This window comes from Diabrotica virgifera, chromosome 5 (assembly GCF_917563875.1).
Source record: "Diabrotica virgifera virgifera chromosome 5, PGI_DIABVI_V3a".
NCBI classification, from domain to species: domain Eukaryota; kingdom Metazoa; phylum Arthropoda; class Insecta; order Coleoptera; family Chrysomelidae; genus Diabrotica; species Diabrotica virgifera.
In genome coordinates, this window is record NC_065447.1 from 118,235,799 (window position 1) to 118,258,063 (window position 22,265).

At 32.1% G+C, this 22,265-nt stretch overlaps 2 protein-coding genes across 2 annotated transcripts in view; one reads left to right on the forward strand and one right to left on the reverse strand.

The window, feature by feature from the left end:
* The window catches only part of LOC126884315 (exportin-2), a 140,133-nt gene extending 138,508 nt beyond the window's left edge, over nucleotides 1–1,625 (reverse strand). The window contains exon 1 of the mRNA XM_050650254.1: nucleotides 1,422–1,625. Within this exon, the coding sequence (XP_050506211.1) occupies nucleotides 1,422–1,506 (85 nt within the window). The 5' untranslated portion in view covers nucleotides 1,507–1,625. The remainder of the gene's footprint in view (nucleotides 1–1,421) is intronic.
* A 114-nt stretch (nucleotides 1,626–1,739) lies between these two features.
* The window catches only part of LOC126884316 (splicing factor 3B subunit 2), a 157,681-nt gene continuing 137,155 nt past the window's right edge, over nucleotides 1,740–22,265 (forward strand). The window contains exons 1-2 of the mRNA XM_050650255.1: nucleotides 1,740–1,894; nucleotides 1,949–2,063. Coding sequence (XP_050506212.1) covers nucleotides 1,877–1,894; nucleotides 1,949–2,063 — 133 coding nt within the window. The 5' untranslated portion in view covers nucleotides 1,740–1,876. The remainder of the gene's footprint in view (nucleotides 1,895–1,948; nucleotides 2,064–22,265) is intronic.

Here is a 22,265-nt window from a genome sequence, read left to right on the forward strand (position 1 = left end):
TTAGGCCCTGAGCGCCTCATATAATACAAACTTAAAATATATTTCTGGCTCAATAGTTTACATGAAATTTACAGCTGTGGTCATTTAACAGTTTACACGCTTATAAATTATCTAGTAGCAATTTTATTGAATTTTTGCCTTGTTTAAACACACTTTTTACTCAAAGTGACTTTAATTACCAGTGATGGACCCAGAGTAGGTTGATTAACACATTCGCTGCTGACTTTTTTCGAGAGTTGTAATCTAGGAGTAGCAAAAATATACCATTTTGAAAATCAACGGGTTACTATCCCCGATCTTAGTCATGAACATCTAGCAAAGGAACACTTTGACTCAAATCAGAGTAATGTGCAGTGAATGTGTTACAATTAAAAAATCCACATAAAAGGTAAATACATAAATGTAAAAATGAAGATGTAAACTATTAATTGACTGCAGCTGTACATGCTATGGGAAAGAGTATTTGAGCTTTAAATACTATTTTACTATTAAATTATTGCAAGCATAGGTGATATGTAAGAATCAAGTCTCTTTGTGTCCCTTTAAATAAATCAAAATGATTTATTTAAAGGAACACAATATTAACATGTTGATGGACAGTGTGTCAATATATAAGCAAGGGTTGTGACACTAAATATATTTTGCCAAGTAGAATAGGGAAATTGCTGAATTTCTTTTACTGGTTATAGTTTATAGAAACAATGAGTTTATTTAACATTTCTTGTAAACATGAGTATGACGACCGTGGATGGTGTGTCACATTTTATATGCATCTGTAGATGCAACGTGACATTTTTAACACTGATTTTTCGTCAAAACTCGATATTTTAAATGTGTCATCTATGTTGTGGCATATTACATCAATGGAAATTAGATGTCTATAGACGTTCTGTCCATCAAAGTGTTAAGGAATGTTTTAGAAAAAATTAAAATCATCAAAAATCTGAAATTTCATGGAAAGATCGTTATAGTTTTCCTTAACAATTTTGAATACCAAATACTACTTTTTTTGTTGTATATTATACATTTTTTAACATTCCACAACCATGAAATGTGTCCTTAAATGGCAACATTTGTCCAAGACTAGGACATAGTCCTTTGCCTTGATAATAAATTCTGTGCATATATGAGCCACTCAGTGGAAAAGTGTTTTTCTAATTACAAAATTACAATCATTGCAATTCGGAATCTCATGTAAATTTCAACAAAGTCTTTTCAAGAATCCATCACAACTGACTGAACTGACTCAGTATTACTGAGATTTTGTAGCTTGTAACATGCGAAATCTCATTTACCAAAAGTTCAGTTACATGCAGTTAAACCACTTTTCCTCTGAGCGGCTCATATATTAAGGCCAGTTCTAATAATGTGTGTGGAAGCTCAAATAATCATTAAAATAGTAGTTATCCATCATAACTTACCCGGTCTGCGAACATTTGGATCTGGATTAAGTGTCTCCTGTAGATATTTACTTAAAACTTGAATATTTTCATCGGACATCTCCATCTTGATAGATTAATGTTTAATAATTAAATTATTTTAATAAATATTTATTTCTACTGAATATCTTCTAACCTAAGAAAGCCGGAGCCGGGATAGAAATAAAATAGAAATGATTTTTTATGTGTGACAGCTGACAGTAACAATTGACGTCTTCGAAGTTTTTGTCCTTCTGTCATATGTCGTATAATCCGTGTTCTGTAGTATGACAAATGTTATGTTCTGTGGGGGGAGGTAAATGCTTGTTTTGACAGCGTTCTATCATTCTATGTTCTATGCTATATGGATTTTTGGTAATCCAAGTGGAATAAATAACCTAACCTTGTTTGCTTTGATATTTTAATAATAGACGAAAAATATATTATATTCGTTAAATATGGAAGAACCAGCTAATGTAAGTGTTTTTACGTGAATTACTTTAGCTTCATTTATTGATTATATATTTTAGACTGATTCACTATCAATGTTAGCTGATATGCAAGATTCACCTCAAAATGAAAATATGACTTCAGAATCTAATTTAGACCCACCAGGAACACAAGAATGGGCAAATGATGACTTCGGTATGTATTTATTTAAACCGCTTTAAATATAACCAGATAAACTTGTTATTGTTTATCTTAATTTTTCATTAGATTAAAACTTGCAAATCAATAGAATATAATATATGTTTCATCCAATAAGTACAGTAGAACCCCGATTATCCGTGCACGGGTTATCCCAGCTGTGAATTATTCGTGCTGTGATCTTCTCTTACTCAAATTACGTTTTTTGAGGTTTTATCCAAATAGCGTTACTGTAAATCACTCAACAGAAACTATATGCTGTGAGGTAGATGCATAATGCAATATCAATAGCAACAGTGCTCAGGGTCCTCACAGGCAAATCATTCACTTATCATCTGCTGCCGATGTTGAAGACTCTACTCTGCTATAATGTTGTTCTGAAGCTATTTCCTTGTGGCATTTTTATAATTACGTATTTTTTATGGGAAATAAGCCACAATTTTACTAAAAAATGAATTTATTAACGTTTCGAAGCAAAAATCGGGTTTCGTTGTCAAAATACAAAATACTATGTGAATTAATATATAATATATATATAGTATTTTGTATTTTGACAACGAAACCCGATTTGGGCTTCGAAACGTTAATAAATTCATTTTTTAGTAAAATTGTGGCTTATTTCCCATAAAAAATACGTAATTACTCTGCTATAGTCTTAACAAGTGTTTCCAAAATAGTAATGACTAGTGTAAAATGCAAAGAAATATTTCAGTGATTGAACAAAAGCTAGGACTTAAATATAACTGAAAACTGTGAAATCTATGAAGGTTGAATAAATACAAAGTGAATCTACAAAATTTTATATCTTGTCTGACTCTTTTAAAAATATTACTCCAGTCAGTGGGAGCAAGAATAGGATATTACCTCCGAAATCTATCCTACTGCATGGATTTTAATGAAATTTTGGGCCTAGCCTCTACTTATCTCCTAATTCAAAGTCTACCCTATGCTAGTGATGTAAAATTTCTGGGAAGATTCGAACGCTGGAAAATTTCCGGGATTATTGGAAACTTTCGGAAACCTATGGAAATATTGCATTTTTATTAAAATTATTATAATAAATTATACAAATCAGTAGTTAGCTTTACTTATTGTTGTGGTATTACAACTACAGAAAAAATCTGTTAAAAATTAAATGTCCAAAATTACTTTTAAAATTTATTTAACTTAATTAAAAAAATACTCTGATTATTTGTTATTAGTCATTCTACCTAATTAAAACTAAAAAAGTTATTTTATTTAAAAAAAATTTAAAATAAAAAAGATAACATACAATAAACAACCCAATATTGATTATATACTAACTTACTTCAGGTAATCTGTATTCCTATATACCTAGTATTAAAGCAGGAACTTTTTTCTTAACTAATAATAACAAAAAATATATAAATAAGTAAGAGCCTATAGTCTATACTTATGAGCCAGAGAACATTTCTTCACACAAGCTGGACTCAGTATTATGAAGAGAATGTAATGAAGAATCTCTCTCCGTCTCGCTTAATCTTTCATTTTCTGATATGGATTTAGAGTCTTGCCCTGGTTCCAACAGATGAGATATAGAAAGACTCTCACCACATACCATTTTTCCATGTTTATGATCTTTTAGGAGTTTTTCATTATGAGCTATTATACATTAACTTCCCTGCTCTATCTAGTTAGTCTATTTCTTCTATTATTATGTATGAAAGAGTACGCTCTGTTTCAGCGTAGGAAGCTGGTAACCCCAGTATTGTAATTGCCAAATCTTTTAAAGAAGTTTTGGTGCACATTCCTTGTCACCAGTTTATACAATCTACTGATCATGCTGAAAGCCAAATAAAAACCATTGACCAAAGGTCTGCTTTTGCACAGAACTTTGTTAGTTCTGTAAAAATGTTTTCTTTCTTGTCAATAAACTTGGTATGATTGGTTATATCCTGTCTATAAACTGCATAGCTAATATATGCTCTTTCCTCTAAAATGACTCCCAAATCATGATTTGCAAAGTGTATACATTGTAAATCATGATTCGGGAGTACTCCTCGTAACATTCAAACGTGTATTGGTTTGTTTATTTCTAGTGCATCTTTATTGTGATTTTAGTATAGCGTTAGGCATTTTTAGTATGTATAAAAATAATGTAGGTAATTTTCAAGTTCCTTTTGTACTTGGCAGTGGTATAGGATCGCCGGCTGTGTGAATTAAATAGCGCTACTTCCATGTAAATTCAAATTACGTCACTGACTCTTTATGTCCAAAAAGCTCTTTGGAAATATTCTCAAAAGTTCTCGGAAATATTATGGAAAGTTCTCGGAAACATTCTTGAAAGTTCTCCGAAATATTCTCGAGAATTTTCCATTGAAAGTTTCCGGGAATATTCGCGGCCAGGAGAATATTTCCATTTTTTATAGGCGAATATTCTCGGAAACTTTCCAATGTTCGCGAATATTCTCTTGGAAATATTCTCGACTCACAGCACTACCTATGCCTATGTGTGCTTTTATCTTGGGGGTGGAAAATTTTTTGGTTAAAGTTACCACGGAATTCGACAGAGAACCTAATTCTAAGCAGAAACTGTTCCATAATTTTTTTTTTGAAAACTCAATACTTTTTGAGATATTCGTGGTTGAAAATTGGCCATTTTCATTGAAACATTACACCTTTTCGTACGGTTTTTTGCGAATACTTTAAGAGCTATGCATCTAACTAAAAAAACTACATTAAACATTTTTGTAGGCTATAAAAAAACAAAGAGACACTTGCCTTCATAAATCTTCTAGTTATAATACAAAGAGATCTAAAAAATCTGTGACTGAAGCATTTCGGTCGTTAAGAGCATCTGCACAGAGAATGGGGCTAAATATAAATGTTCAAAAGACCAAATATATGTGTTGCACTAGGTCAAGCAACCCGACACCTACAAGAATAATAATTGACGACCTAGAACTGGAATAATAGGTCATGTAATCAGGTGAGAGGAAGATGCCATAATCAGAAAAGTTTTTGACGGAAGAGGGCCGATAGGACAACGAGCAAGAGGAAGACCGAGACTTGGTAGCAAGACAACCTAGAAACTGATTTAAAATCTGTTGGAATTAGAGCATGGAGAAGAGTTGCCAGAGACAGGGGCGAATGGAGGATTGTTCTGAAGAAGGCTTTGGCTCATAAAGAGCTGTAACACCACTGATGATGATGATAATACAAAAAGAGATATCGTAGGTGAAAATAGTTTGTTTTTTGGTACATTCTCAAATTGGTGTATTCAACTTGAAATAACAGAGAAACAGTCGAGTTTAGGTGTATAATGCTACTAATACCTTTTTTAGTGCTTGAAAAGACCTTTAAAATGAGCTACACTAAAGGTCCATTACATTAAAACTAAGCGAGATATACTACAAACAAAATTGATAACTAATGTATTTTAAGAAAAAATGAGAATTAATTTTAACCCCCATCCACCAAAATGTAAATGCATCGTTTTCCTTCCACAATACCTTTTATTATAGTGTTATTTCTATGTTCAAAAAGTTGGACGGGTTTAAAATGAATGGTTTTTGAAGAAAAAAGATCAAATTATAGAGAGCATTTTTAAATTGTCTTAAAAATCTTCCTTTTTCTCCATGTAACTTGAAAATGATAAGAGATGCAGTAATGAAAAATAAAAAGGAAATTTTTATCTGAAAAAGCCCTACATTCTTGTGTGGTATCTTTTTTTCATATCTCTTATCTTTTTCGAGTTACATGGAGGAAAAGGAAGATTTTTAAGAAAATTTAAAAATGCACTTTGTAATTTGATCTTGTTTTTTTCAAAAACCATTCATTTTAATCCAGTCCAACTTTTTGAACATAGAAATAACACTATAACTATAATAAAAAGTATTGCAGAAGGAAAACTATTTAAATTATGGATGAGGGGTTAAATATACTTCTCATTTCTTCTTAAAATATATTAGTCATCAACTTTTTTGCAGAATATCTCGCTTAGTTTGAATGAAATCGACATTTAGTATTGCTCATTTTAAAGATCTTTTCAAGCACTACAAAAGTTATTAGTATCATTATACACCTAAAATTGACAGTTTCTCTGTTATTTCAAGTTGAATACACCGATTTGAGCATGCAGCAAAAAAACAAATTTTTCTTACCTACCATATCCCTCTTTGTATTTTAACTAGAAGATTTATGAAGGAACAAATCTCTTTGTTTTTTTATAACCTACAGAAATATTATATATAGTTTTTTTGTTAGATGCATGGTTTTTAAGGTATTCGTAAAAATCCGTCAGAAGGGTGTCATTTTTCAATGAAAATGGCCAATTTGCCACCACGAATAACTCAAAAAGTATTGAGTTTTCAAAAAATAATTAAAGAACAGTTTTTGCTTAAAATTAGGTTCTCTGGCCTCTTCCGTGGCTATTTTAACCAAAACATTTTTCACCCCCGAGAAGGGGTGGGAACCACCCCCAAGATAAAAGCGCACATCGGCATAGGCTAGACTTTGTTTCTTGAGCTATTTCCTACTTACTGTGAAAATATCAAGTAAATCGATGTAGTAGGATGGAATCCAGAGCCAAATACCCTCATTGACTGCCCTATATACCTGAATGGAAATCATTGAAAGGATCGACTTTTCAACAACTTGATGAAGCACTTTCTATCCAAGTTGTGTCTACAGAAAAGATCGTAGAGCATAACAATCTATGGGCCAGTGTGTGCTAAGCAAGGGGATCTTCACTAACACTTTAAAATCAAAGATTCTTTTAACTGATTCATCAGAAAATGAGAGCCAAGAAGAAGAAAATGATGACAATCAAAACAGTAACTAAACAGGAGGATGAGGAATCTGCCAACATTATAGTAGACTATTTTGAGCAACAAGAACCTTCGGAGCTTGTAGATATTTTGAACCTGCGCAAAATATGTCAGAAGATTAAAAAATCGAAGATTTTTAACACAGGCCAACATGATTGACTTTTTTAAACAAACAGCTAGGCTAAAATACTGTGTTTTTCTGTTATGCTTCTTTTCATGAGCATTTTTCAGTGCGTCACAAATGATAGAAAAAAGGTAAGTCCGTGATAATATACATTTTAGTGACATGACATTTTAGTTAAATCTGACAGTTGTCACATTTTATTTGCAATTTGGCATAAAATCAAATCAATTGTGTTTATTGCATTTATAAAATGGTATTTTCTTTGATTTGTATAGTCTTAGAAATTGTACATATTATATTCGTAGATATATTATATTATAATTGGTAAATAATTTTTTTCGATTATATGGCCAGCTATTGACAACTAGAATAAATGTTATAAATGTCACCGACGAAATGTAATCACCGACGTGAGTTTTTTTCTGTCACATGCAATTTAATGCGTTAGAAAGAAATCGAAAAATTGTGACGCACTGAAAGATCCTCATGAGAAAAAGCATATGTATCTGTTTATGTAATTTAAAAGTAAGTTTAAAGTTTAAACTTATAAGATTTATTTTTTTCGGTTATCTTTTTATGGTAGGTAGATATAAACATAAGTATGTGTGTACATATCTATTACCTATATAAGAAATAAATGTTCAGATTATCCATGCTTTTCCATTATCCATGCGACACCCGGTCCCATATTGAGCATGGATAAATGGGGTTCTACTGTATTACAGTTGCTTATTAAATGATATATCATAAACAGTTGTAATGATAAAAAAAATTTGTTATATTACCATACTACATAGTCTAGGAATATAATGCAAATTTAATTACATGGGGTTGAAATCAGTACAGTGAAGTCTTGCAATATATAATGTAAAATGAAACCAAGTATATTTACTGATTGTAGGTAGAGGTAAGATATAAATCTTATATCTTGCTCTTCCAGTTATTTATGTCTGAGAATTTCCATCAGTTTATAATATCGCCGCTTCGCAAGAATGTAGGCTTATGTCAAAATTGACTTATTAATGCAGATCTACTAAAAATAAAAGTATCTATCGCGTGAATAAAGACCTATGACGTTAATAATAATAGTCGCTAAGAGATGACACCAAGTGTCAATATTTGTTTAGCGTAAAATTAGTTAAATACTTAAATACCAGTTAAATACTGAGCAAAAATACTTTTTAAATTTTTAGATAACACACCCTGTAACTCAGTAAGGAACCACATTTTATTTAAGTGTTTTAGGTTAAATCTTCGTATTTTGTACTAAGGTTTCTCCAGTTAGTATATGGACAATTATTAACGAAACACCCTGTATACATACGCATAATACATAAACGTACAGAATTTATTTCGGTGAAGCGATGACGATCGCTCAATGCTTTTTCCCCATCCCAAAAGTGTACAACATCGTTAACACGTTGACGGACAGTTCGTCAAATGTATAAGCAAGTGTTGTGGCACTATATTTATTTTGCAAAGGGAATAGAGAAATTCTGAATTTCCTTTATCGGTTATAGTTTATGGAAACAATGAGTTTAACATTTTTTGTAAACATGTGGACGACCACAATGGAAGTCGTGTCACTGTAGATGTAATATGACTTTTTTTAATCAACTATTTTTAATGGGAAACAAGCCACAATTTTACCAAAAATGATTTTATTAACGTTTCGAAGCCCAAATCGGGTTTCGTTGTCAAAATACTACTAAAATAAACAAAAATGTTGTTGCTAAGTAAAAAAAATTCTTCTAATAATTTATTTAATCTGACTCATTTATATTGGCAATCCAGACGTATATTATACATTTTAAAGTAGCAGACTTTAAAATGATTTACTATGGAATCTCTAACGCGAGAATTTTACTGTCATCGTTGCATTTGGTTGTCTTTTTAAAGACAGATCACATGCTATGATTTTTTTGTGACGGATATTCTTGAGTTGGGATTGATTTCATGTAATCGAATGAACTATCTTTTAGTAAAGTCGTCCCAGGAACGCAACTCATAAATATTGGCGATATCATTTTAAAGTCTTCTACTTTAAAATGTATAATATACGTCTGAATTGCCAATATAAATGAGTCAGATTAAATAAATTATTAGAAGAATTTTTTACTTAGCAACAACATTTTTGTTTATTTTAGTAGTATTTTGTATTTTGACAACGAAACCCGATTTGGGCTTCGAAACGTTAATAAAATCATTTTTGGTAAAATTGTGGCTTGTTTCCCATTAAAAATAGTTGATTGTAAAAATGCCACAAGAAAATAGCTTCAGAACAATATGACTTTTTTTGGACAGCCATTTTTTGCCACTTCTCGATATTTTAAAACTGTCGTCTATAGACGTTGTGTCACATTACATCAATGAAAATTGGACGTCTATAGACGTTCTGTCCGTCAACGTGTTAAAGAAGTTTTCACTTCAAAAATACTTTAAAACTAATCACTTTATAATAATTGGAGTAGAGGCAGTGTGGCCCCTCATGCGTTTGCTCCGCAAGCTCCACCGAAACACACTCTATCTCTCCTCCAACCATTATAACTTCGTTCGAACTTATACGCAATTCAACATGTATATAAATTACTAATATCCCGCCGTAGCGATGACGGTCGCGAATTCAATTCTTTTCCCATCCAAAAATTGCATAACGTCGCTAAAGAAGTTTTCACTTCAAAAATACTTTAAACACTAATCAGTTATAATAATTGGAGTGGGGATAGTGCGGCCCGTCATGGGCTTGCTTCGCAAGCTCCTTCGTGTACACACTCTATCCCTTCTCTAACCATTATAACTTCGTTCGAACTTAGCTAGAATGTCAATTCAGCCTACAGTATATAAATTACTAATATCTCGCGGTAGCGATGACGGTCGCGAATTAAGTGCTTTTTCCCCATCCAAAAAGTGCACAACATCGTTAAAGAAGTTTTCACTTCAAAAATACTTTAAACACTAATCACTTATAATAATTGGAGTAGGGACACTGTGGCCCCTCATGCGCTTGCTTCGCAAGCTCCACGATACACACTCTATCTCTCCTCCAACCATTATAACTTCGTTCGAACTTATACGCAATTCGACCTATAGTATATAAATTACTAATATCTCGCCGTGTCGATGATGATCGCGAGATCAATGATTTTTCCCCATCCAAAGAGAAGTGCTCTATACCTATAATAAACACTAATCAGTTATAATAATTGGAGTAGGGATAGTGCGGCCCGTCATGCGCTTGCTTCGCAAACTCCTTCGTGTACACACTATCCCTCCTCCAACCATTATAACCTCGTTCGAACTTATACGCAATTCAGCCTACAGTATATAAATTACTAATACCTCGCGGTAGCGGTGACGGTCATCCAAAAGTGCATAACGTCGCTAAAGAAGTTTTCACTTCAAAAATACTTTAAACACTAATCAGTTATGATAATTGGAGTAGGGATAGTGTGGCCCGTCATGCGCTTGTTTCGCAAGGTCCTTTGTGTACACACTCTATCCCCCCTCCAACCATTGTAACTTCGTTCGAACTTGTATGCAATTTAACCTGTAGGGTTGATTGAAATATTAATTCGGGAAGATACCCCATCCTTCAGTGAAAAACGTGGCACTAACTCTATCCTTTCAAAAACGTGAATACGATCTTCCGTCTCTTACAAACTGAAAAAGTGTGAAAAATACATGAGTCGACTGCTGCTGCCACTAGCGAAGTCACCGATTTTATTAGTAAACTCAACGGTTTTGGGCAAAATTGAAAGTTCAGTTTCTATTTTATACAGCGCTCTGTTGCCACATCTAAGGAATGTCTTCCTAGTCATAAAAATGATTTTTGTAAAAATAGTTCTGAAATATAATATTTGAATGGACGGTGGTATTTACATTGCTTCAAACAATTTGTTTGTAGGTTGATATACAGGGTGTCCAGAAACTCTACCGACAAACGAAGACAGGAGATTCCTCAGATAATTTTAAGACAATTTAACCCAATTCACCCAGTTCAAAAATGCTTCCTAAAGGAGCTGAAGCTATTTGAAAATGGCGTCTGGTGATTAGTGTTTCTGAAATACCTCCAAAACGCTTTTATTTAGAAAAACGAAATTTGGTACGCGTATTTATCTTAGAGATAAATCGATTCCGTCCATGGCGAATTTCTCGTAACGGTCATAGGCGTAAGTTTTGGATAGGGCAACGGTTATTTTGTCGCATAACTTTTTTGGCTTTAATTTTTAAGTATTTTTGACTCTGGATTAATAAATTGTGAGGTATTCTAAAAGTAAAAGGTACTCTTGCTTTAAACGGATGCACCGTTTTCTGGAAAAAATCGATTTGAAAATTTTTCGTATTTTGAATTTCAAAAAAAAATTAAAAAAAGAATATTTAAAAAAACGAAAACTGGTATTTTTATTTATATTCCAGAGATGAATCGATTTCATTAATTGCGAATTTCTACTACCGGTCATATGCATCCGTTTTGCATAGGTAAACGGTGATTTTATTGCATAACTTTTTTGTCTTCAATTTTTAAGCATTTTTGACACTAGATTATTAAATTATGAGGTACTCTAGTGCTAAAAGTTATTCTTGCTTTAAGTTGGTAAAATACACCGATTTTTTTAAAACTTTTTAAATTTTTTTTCAAATTCAAGTAACCAAAAATGTTCAAATCGATTTCTAGAAAACGGTGTGTCGTATCGACTTAAAACAAGAGTACCTTTTAGTACTAAAACACTTCACAATTTAATAATCCTGAGTCAAAAATGCTTTAGAGTTTAGAGTTAAACACAAAAAAGTTATGCGATAAAATAACCGTTGTCCTACCCAAAACGGACGCCTATGACAGGTACTAGAAATTCGCAATGGATAAAATCGATTTATATCTGGAAAATGAACAAGCGTACCAATTTTTGTTTTTCTAAATAGAAGCGTTCTGGAGGTATTTAAGAAAAACTAATTAGTCCATTCTTTCACGGTTTTTGCTCTAAATTTTAAGGAACCGCTTGGATTGACATGAAATTTGGCATGCGCATAGCTTACATGTCAAAGAAAAAAAGTGATATTGTGCCGATGTGTGCTTTTGCCCTGGTGGTGACTTTCACCCCCTGCTGGGGGTGAAAAAATATATGTCCAAAATAAGTCCGGAAATGGGTAAACTGACTAATTTTAAGTAACTTTTGTTCTATAGAGCTTTTTCGCCAAGTCAACACTTTTCGAGTTGTTTGCGAGTGAATATGTTAATTTTTCAACAAAATAACCACATTTTTAGACGATTTTTCGCAAATAACTCAAAAAGTAAGTATTTTGTCGAAAAAAACGTTCTTAGCAAAAATATAGCTTATAAAAAAGTAAAAAAAAAATGGTGTACGCGTTAGGTCTCTGGATCTCGTAGAACCAGAGTTGTAGCCAATGAAAAATAGATTCATATTCACCAAATTTCAAATAGAATATTTCGACGTGAAATATCCAAAAAATTAAGCACTTTTTGGAGAAAACCCATTATAACTGTTTTAAAGTTTTTAAAAAAGCTTTATTTCTGTTTTTACGAAAAGTTTCTAGCATTAAATTTAAGCAAGTTACGCTCAAAATAAAGTTGGTCCCTTTTGTTTTTGCAAAAAAAAATCGGGAAGACCAACCCCTTATTAGCAACTTAAATGAAATTAATCGTTACCGCTCCACAAATTATTTTACTTATGTTGTATTTATATGATCTGAAAGTTTCATCGAGTCAAAGTGCTTATTTTTGAAAAAATTTGGTCTCAAATTAAAATTTTTAAAAATTTAAATTTTGAAAAATATGCTTTTTTTCAAAATAACTTAAAAATTGTTAGAGATACCAAAGATCTCAAAAAACAAAAAAAGTCAGATTTGCTTTTCTGAATATCATGTATGTATTTTTTTGTTTTTCTGTTAGACAAAAATTGATTAACAGACAGACAGACAGAAAATTTATTGTTTTTAAAAATGAGTTTACATTTATAAAACACAATCTGGTATAGTACAAACACAGTACAAGATACATTAAAATACTAACTATAAAATAACATTGACTATATTATTTTCTCTTGGATTTACTTGACTAAAAAAGAGTCTGGTCTATCTTCTCCAGTTGACAGACCTCTATTGTGATGCTCGCGATCTAAAAATCTTCTTCCTAACCTAAAGTTAAATCGTTCAATGCCAATTTTTTTCGGCCAAAAAGCAGGATTGTAAATTTCTTCCCTTAAGTGAGGTAGTACACCCATCATGAAACATTGATTATCCCTTCTTTTCTGGTCAGTTGGTAACAATTTTACTTGTATATCCTCGCAGTTTGTCTTAGTTATTATGAAACTCTTGATGTGGTCCGCATTTACACTATCCGGAACTTTTGAGATGAATAGCCACAATTTTTTGTCTGGTTTTTCGGATTTTCCATGGAAATCCTTATCACCAGTTCCCATTATTCTCTTGCGTCTTTTTGTCACAATCTGATATCCTTCATCGTTCGTTTTATTCTCTGAACTCCCCATTGTGATATGATTAAGATTCATTTTTGTGCTTTCCTCATTTTCGACAGTTAAATTTGTAATGTAGTCACATGTCTGTTTGGTTTGAATATCCATTAATTGTACATTTAATTCGTTTGTAGTAACTTTTGAATTGCCCTGTATATTAGAATTCCTTTCAACATGTTTGGTGTTTTTATCATTAAAATTTTTATTTGAGTCAGTTTCATTGTTTGTTTTGTATTTAGAATTCGTTGACTGGACACTGGCCGTCTTATCTTCATTACTTTGAGTTTTTATTAAACCCTCATTAGCAGTTGTGTTGGGTTTTTGTGAGATTTTGGTTCTGGTTATTTCTGATTGCAATAAATTTAATTTTTCTAGCAAATGTTCATTATTTGATTTTAATAGATTATTGTTATCTAATAATAAATTGTACTTATCATCTTTTTCAGCTAACAGCCTTTTTAACCACTGATTTTCTATCGCTATGGCACTAAATGATTCGATGGGTTGTCCATCACTATTTTGGCAACAGATTACACGCGAATCCCCTATCTTGAAGAATTTCACTTTGTTTTTCACAGCACATGAGATATGATAACTATTTCCACATACTATACAAACGAGTGTTTTATTAGGCTTCGTTTGACAACATTTAAATGTATTCTCTTCAAAATCTACCTCTTTTACTATAGAGAGAGGTGACAGCACATTTTTACTTTCCGCCATCTTGGATAGGATGATTAAGATTTGGTGTTTCTAAATTTGCATACATTCGTGATCAGTGACTCGTTCAACCCCTTTTAACTACAGCCCTTTCAATAATCAGGACTTTGAACCGATGAAACTTACGGATCATATAAACAATATATATACGAGTCAAGAAACTTGTGAAGTCGTAACGATTAAGTTCATTTAAGATACTAATTAGGGGGTGATTTTCTCGGATTTTTTTACCAAAACCAAAAGGGACTAACTTTATTTTAAGCGTAACTTGTTTAATTTTGATGCTAGAAATTTTTTTATAAAACAAAAATGAAGCTTTTTTTAAACACTTTAAATAAGTTATAATGAGTTTTCCCCGAAATGTGCTTCATTTTTGGTTATTTCACGTTAAGTATTCCATTTGGAATTTGACGAATATGAACCTATTTTTCATTAGCTATATCTCTGCTTCTACTAGGTATAGAGACGTGATGTATACACCATTTTTTTAAATTTTTTACAGGCTATATTTTTGCTAAGAATGTTTTTTCGACAAAGTACTTACTATTTGAGTTATTTGCGAAAAACCGTCTAAAAGCGTGGTTATTTTGTTGAAAAAATGAACATACTCACTGCCAAATAACTCGAAAAGTATTGACTTAGTGAAAAAACTCTATAGAACAAAAGTTACTTAGAATTAGCCAGTTTATCCATTTCCTGACTTTCTTTAGACGAATATTTTTTCACCCCCAAGAGGGGGTGAAAACCACCCCCAGGACAAAAGCACATATCGGCACAATATCACTTTTTTTCTTTGACTTGTTAGCTATGTGTATGCCAAATTTCATGTCAATCCAAGCGGTTCTTTAAAATTTAAAGGTTTTGCAATATTTTACCGTTAAAGAACGGACTAAATTACCAGACGCCATCTTCAAATAGCTCTAGCTCCGTTAGGAAGAATTTTCGAACTGGGTGAATTGGGTTAAATTGTATTAAAATTATCTGAGCAATCTCCTGTCTTCGTTTGTCGGTAGAGTTACTGGACACCCTGTATATGTAACTGTCGTTCTATTTTTTCAAGATCGTATTACATGAACTGATCGGATTCCAGTTTGTTTTTGTTTTATTTGAGAGTCTATATTCATTTAAATAAGATAAAGGCCGGCGTATAATACAAAATTTATACTGGAACCAATCAGCTACAATAAGAACAAATCTTGGAGATGGAAGCGATCTAGATTCTACGAGGCGTTAGACAAGGATGTATTCTTTCACCTACAGGGTGGGGCATTAGTGTGACAAAGTCGAATTACTCGTATGTCGTAAGAGATACGAAAAAAAGTTATTTAAGTAAAAGTTGGGGTACTGATAGGATCGTAACTTAATAATATTTTCAAAGATACAGGGCCACCCGTATTGACAGGGTGACACAAACTTATGTTTTTTTAAATGGAACACCCTGTATATTTTACTCCTAAATGGAGAACGCCTAAACAACATCCGCTATGCAGATGACACCGTTATTTTTTCAGACAGTTTGAACAGTTTACAGCAACTAATAAACAAAGTAAATGAAGTAAAAGTCCAGAGAATTAAGGTTTTTGTCGGAACACTTGACCAGCCAGGTTGTAAATGAATTTTTTGGGTACTATATACCTAATACATTATAAATACAAAAATGCCCGTCACAGTTCGGACGAGAACTTTAGTTATTAACAAATAGGAGTCAAAAATGGCAGTTTTTTCGTTTAAATCGCTACAGGTAAAAATAGGGTAATTTTTTTTTTTTATTATTATTAATGGCTTTGACATAGTCAATTAGCCAGACTATTTGTTTTTTTTTTTTGTATGGTATTACAATAACAATTTTAAGTTAATATCTAAGCCTACTTATTATCTAAATTTACACGGTGTTATAATATATTAATGAATACATTTTTCAATTTTGTGAGATATTTTTACAATTTTTAATTTTATTATCTAAGCCTATTTAAAATTTAAATTTACAGGACGTTACATATTCGTAAAGACATTTTAACGTCTGCTTATTTTTTGGAAAAAGAATTTCGTTTAAATTGACAGGTAAAGGACAATTTAGATCAATTAACTTTTCATACATCACTTTAATATTTTGTCTGTACTGTCCACACTCCAATATTAGGTGCTGTAGATCTCCCATTCCACCACAGGCGCAATATGGGTTATCACTGATACCTATGCTGTGTTTGTATGCTGAGGTGAGTGCGTGATTTGACCTCATTCTGTTTATTGTTTTTATAAATAGCCTATTTGATTCTTGTTTAAACCATCTCTCATTGGGAATTAGTGGTTGGCAATTTCTAAAATTTATTCCCGTTGTACTTTGGTTATATACACGTTGCCAATTTTGTGTGGTTTTTACTGATATTATCTATATCGGTTACTGGTAGAAGTATGTTGTTTATGTTTCGTTTGGTTAAAGCTGCAGAATTAGCTAATTTGTCGACTTCTTCATTTCCAAATATTCCAGAATGTCCTTTAACCCAACAAATAATAATTGAACTGCCCGAGGAAGTAATATCATAATATAGACTCTTAATTTCTATCTCAATGTGGTTTAGACTTTTTGTCGATTGGATAGAAGTGAGTTTGTCCACAATACTTCTACAATCGGTGAAAATGATATAATTGTCCATACCAACAGAGGCTATATATTTTAGCGCAAGTAATAAAGCTGATAATTCGGTAGTATATATTGAAGCTTCATTAGGCAATCGGCATGATTCTTTGTATTCAGAATTCCAGTGATATATTGCACTTCCGGTTCTATTTTGAATTTTGGAGCCGTCAGTAAAAATATATTGAAACATAGGCCACTTGTCTTTAATTATTTTGTTGATAATACTGCCTGGAAGGTTTGAATCCATGTAATTTGTTTGTATTATCTTGGAAAAGAGAGTTTCAGGAGGTTTAGTGTAAATTGGAGGTATTTTATTTTTGTATATTTGGTGTTCATACATTGTCAATTTTCTATAGCTTTCAACGTATATGGGGGTTTTTTTAGTACACCAATATTTGTGGCTTAAATCTAATATATTCAAGTTACGAATAGTCCTTAAGTAGCTGACGTTTTTTGAAATAGCTCTAGCTACAAACTTATTTGTACAAAACTGTCTACGTAGAGTAAGTGGTGGTTCCTTAGCTTCAATCTCAATAATAGTAATAGGAGTAGATTTTAAGTAACCGAGACAGAGTCTCAAACATTTATTCCTTTGGATTTCAACTTTATTAAGATATCCTGTTGACGCAGACCCATATAAATGACAACTATAGTCGAAAATTGGTCGAATCATTGAGCGATAGAATAGCAATGCAATATTCGGGTCAGCTCCCCAACCGGTTCTACAAAAAGCTCTAAGGATATTCATAGAATTTTCTGATTTCTTTATAATATAATGAATTTGATCCTTCCACAACAATTTACGATCCAAATACGTCCCAAGATATTTAACACAATTTTTTATCGGAAATTCTATTCTACCTAATTTGAAGGTGCTTTGAGGAATTTGGCGTTTTTTGGAGAAAAAACAAATTTCAGTCTTTGTCGTTGATATGGATAAACCTAGAGAATGGTAATCATTTTTTACACAATCTAATGTAAATTCAAGTTGACGTCTACAAATGTCTAGAGAAGAATGGGAGGTGTACAACACAACATCATCTGCAAATTGTAAAATATTAGAGTGTGGAGGTACTATGTGTTCTAAATCTATATTGTACAATGAAAAAAGAAGTGGACTTAAAATACTACCCTGTGGTATACCTATACTCGTTAACCTTGGAGGTAAAAGGTTCTCGTTTATTTTTAAGTAAGTCCATCTATTCTTGTACAAGGATACAATGAAATTTGAAATTTTAACTGGCATTCCAAGATCTACTAATTTTTTATAAAGAATGTCTAAATTGATGTTATCAAACGCTGAAGTTACATCTATAAATGCTGCAGCTGTCGACGCCTGATTTGTAAAATTGACCTGTAAAGAAGAGACTAAGGAAGTGAGAGCATCTTGTGTAGATCTGGATTTTCGAAAGCCGTACTGAGATTTGGGAAGGATATCTTCGGACTCAAGCCAGTATTCAAGCCGATTTTTGATTAATCTCTCTAGAGTTTTTAGTATACAGGAACTTAAAGATATAGGTCTGTAAGATTCAACTTTGTTATCTGGCTTTCCTGTTTTTTTTATAGGTAATACAATATAGTCCTTCCATGCTTTGGGAATTAAATTTTTGTTTTGCCATATAGTGTTAAAAATTTGTAGTAATGATAGTTTGTATTCTGTAGGTAGAAAATATAGCATAGAATATGATATACAGTCCATCCCTGGAGATGAACTATTATTTTGCTTGAGTCCATGATTTAATTCACATAATTCAAATGGTTTCTCTAGATTGAAGTTTTCTCTGGGTACGGTAACTGTAGCTTCATTTATTTGACTTGGAACCCAAGGAGGTGAAATCTTGAAATGGAAATCTTCTATCCATGCAGCTTCGGTGTTTATCGGAAGTTGATTGGACTGCTTTCGGTTTTTGTAGCGATTTACTTTCTTCCAGACGTCGCTGATTGGAGTGTTGGAGTTTAAGCTTTCGCAGTAATTTATCCAAGTTTGTTTTTTTCTAATTTTAAAAGTTTTCTTTGCTAAGGCATCTAATTTTTTGTATTCAATTAGATTGTGAAGATTAGGATTTGTTTTATAACGTCTATATGCTGTTTTGCGGTTATTTGCAGCTGATTCGCAGTTATTATCCCACCATGGTTTTGGTAGCTTGTTTGTAGGATATTTGTTATTGTTGTATGATTTTGGAATTGAAATGGTTGCGCATCGGTTTATTTCGGCAACTAATTCTTCATAAGTTTGTGGTTGTTTTCCCGAATAAAAGTTCGATGAATACAAATTCCAATCTGCTTTATGCAAATTCCATCTTTTGTGTGTATTGTCACCAGGTTGTATTGCTTGTTCCGAGTTTTCCAAGGCGATGATCAAGGGTAGATGATCAGAACCATGTGGATCTTGAATAACAGACCAAGTTAATTTAGATACAATGTCCTGGGTACATATTGTTATATCGATTGCTGATGGGCTGGAAGTTAGTGCAAGAGTTGGAGAACCATCATTTAAGTATAATAGATTACATTGTTCTATCGCCTAATAAAACTTTACCGTGAGTATCATTATTTTCGCAACCCCATGCCATGTTGTGAGCGTTGAAGTCTCCACCAATGATGAATGGAGAAGGAATGTGTTGAAAAAAATTGACCCATTCTTCAACCGTTACTCTAATACCTGGTTCTTTATATACGGATATTATATGTATAGGTTTCGTGATACACGAAAGTTTAACAGCTATGCAATTATAAGTAAAATTATAATTATCCAATAAATTTATCTCTTCTGTAATTATTTTATTTTTAATTAAAATTGCTGTGCCTCCGTACCCATCAGGGCGATCAGATCTAAAACAATTATATCCTGAGAAGTTATAAAATTTTTCTGGTTTAAACCATGTTTCTGATAACATGGCCACATATACATTTTTTTGAATAAGTAAGGCTTCTAAATTTGGTTTATTAGAAACTGCTGAGCGACAGTTCCATTGTAAAAAGTTTATAGGGTTAGTTGTGTCTGACATGATGTTTGAAATAGTAAGTCTTCTTGTGAGATCGCTGCCGTACTTAAGTATTTATTAATATGTTGTGTAATCTCTGTTTTTGATTTGTCTAAATTTTCAGTGATTTTTAATGAACTAATTATATTAAGAACCAATTCTAAAATTACATTATTTGAAGTTTGTTGTATTTGTATGCTCTGTATATTTAGACGTATTATAAATACCACCTTTTTGTCTAGGAATATTTTCTTGAGAAAGTATTTCTTTTCTAGCTGATTCCAAAGGATTGGGAGAACTTGGCCGGTGTCGCTTAAAATTTATTTTTTCTGGGTTATTACTGCTGAAGAACATTTGTGAGGAGAATTTCTTTGATGATGAAGCTGATTGATTTGGAATTACTCGATAAGATTGCTCATTCTGATTAGAATTGGTTGGTAAGGAAGAACTGCTATTTCTGGCAGCAATATTGGCATATGAAACTTTCGGAATTTGTTTACATGCATCAAAGAAATTTAGATTTAATGATGACATCGTATTCTTAATTTGTTTCTGTCTAGAAAATTCAGGACATGAACTTAGGTGTGTAGTCAAATGATTACCTTGACAGCTGAAACAAGTTGGAGTATATTCATTTACTGTACAATCTTTTGTATTATGGAAATCATGACATTTGTTGCACCTGGGACGTGCTTTACAATTAAATCCAAGGTGTCCAAAACGGAGACAAGAGAAACATAATAGAACTTTTTGAACATAGGGTTCAACGTCTTTGATCACTTTATTAATTGTGATATATTTAGGAAGAGTTTGTGCTTTAAAATTAACAATACATGATTTTGTTGGAACTTTGTCTATTATTGTTTTATCTTCATATGTTTCTCTGCCTTTCTATTTATTCTTCTAACCGAAACTACTTCGAACTTACAGTGCATATCATATTGTTTAATTTTATTTTTGATATATTCTTCTGAAAATTCTATATCTATGTCCCTAATTATACCCTGTCTATGGAGTATAAACTTCGGAACGTAAACATCTAAATTGTTGTTTGTAAACAATGAGCAAGCTTTTTGATTGATTAAAAAATTGGCTGATTGGTAATCTTTAAATTTAATTCTAATTCTATTCTTGCCTATTGAATCAATACTAGTAATTTTGTTATCTAAATTCGAAAAATTAGAGAGTATAATGTCGCCAATTTTGATAGCATTAAGCTGACCTTTAAAGTTCGGAGTATTATTTTCTATATATGCATGGAAAGGTCCTACGTCACTGCTCTGATATAGGAAATGTTCTCTTATATTGTCTGTAGAATTATCAGATTTATTACTTACAGTTTCTCCTTTATTTTTTGATTTACCGTCCCATGTGTTATTTATATTGATGTCACTTTCCTCTATATTATCATCTTGATCCATCCTGTTAATATCTGGAGGTTTATCTGGAGGTCTCCCTGCATAGTCCATATTAAATTTTAAAGTTTTTAATAATTGAACACTTTGTCGCTTCTAATTGACGTCTCCAAACGGAAACCCCAAATGGGGTAAAATAGATTCAAATACAATTAACTTCTAGGTTTTTCTTGGTCACTGGCAATAAAAAACTATTAAGGATGTAATACACTCTGGGCCAAAATTAACGGGCCACCTTAAAAATAGGTCATTTTTGATGTCTTATTTCTCCTAAACCTGTTGTCCGATTTAAGTGATTTTTTAATATGTTATAGCCTTATTCCTTAAAAATATCGTTATAATAATACTGTTGCTAAACATGTAGATTTTCATTGTATACCGGGTGTACGAATCAAACTGTGTTTTTTTCTTAAAGTTTGCATCACCCTGTGGAATATTCTAGCATTTGTAGAATACTGAAATTAAAACCTAACTATAGCCTCATGCTTTCTCAACATTTTGTTTTTTGATTGATTCGCTTATGTTGGATAATAAAAAAGTTAGGTGCTTTAACAACTAGACATGTTTTTTATCAATACAGGGTTTTTAAAAAAATTTGGAAAATTTTAAGGGGTAATTCTGCATGAAAAAAGAATGACAGTTTGCTTTATAAACTTATGTCCGCAAATGCTTCGTTTCCGAGATAGGGGATGTTGAAATTGTTTTGACAAACTGACGATTTATTTATTACTTTAAAACCGGTTGAGGTATGCAAATGCAATTTAGTGGGTTTTATGACGTAGTTATTGCATATTTTTTGACATACAATTAAGAAATTAATTTTCACCATTGGCGCCCATACGGGTAATATGATGGCTCATATTACCCGTATGGGCGCCAATGGTGAATATTAAATGCTTAATTGTATGCCAAAAAATGTGCAATAACTACATCTTAAAACCCACCAAATTTCATGTGCATGTCTCAACCGGTTTTAAAGTAATAAATAACTCACCTACAAAATTAACCGCCCACCTTGTATTTCTTTCAATTTGCAG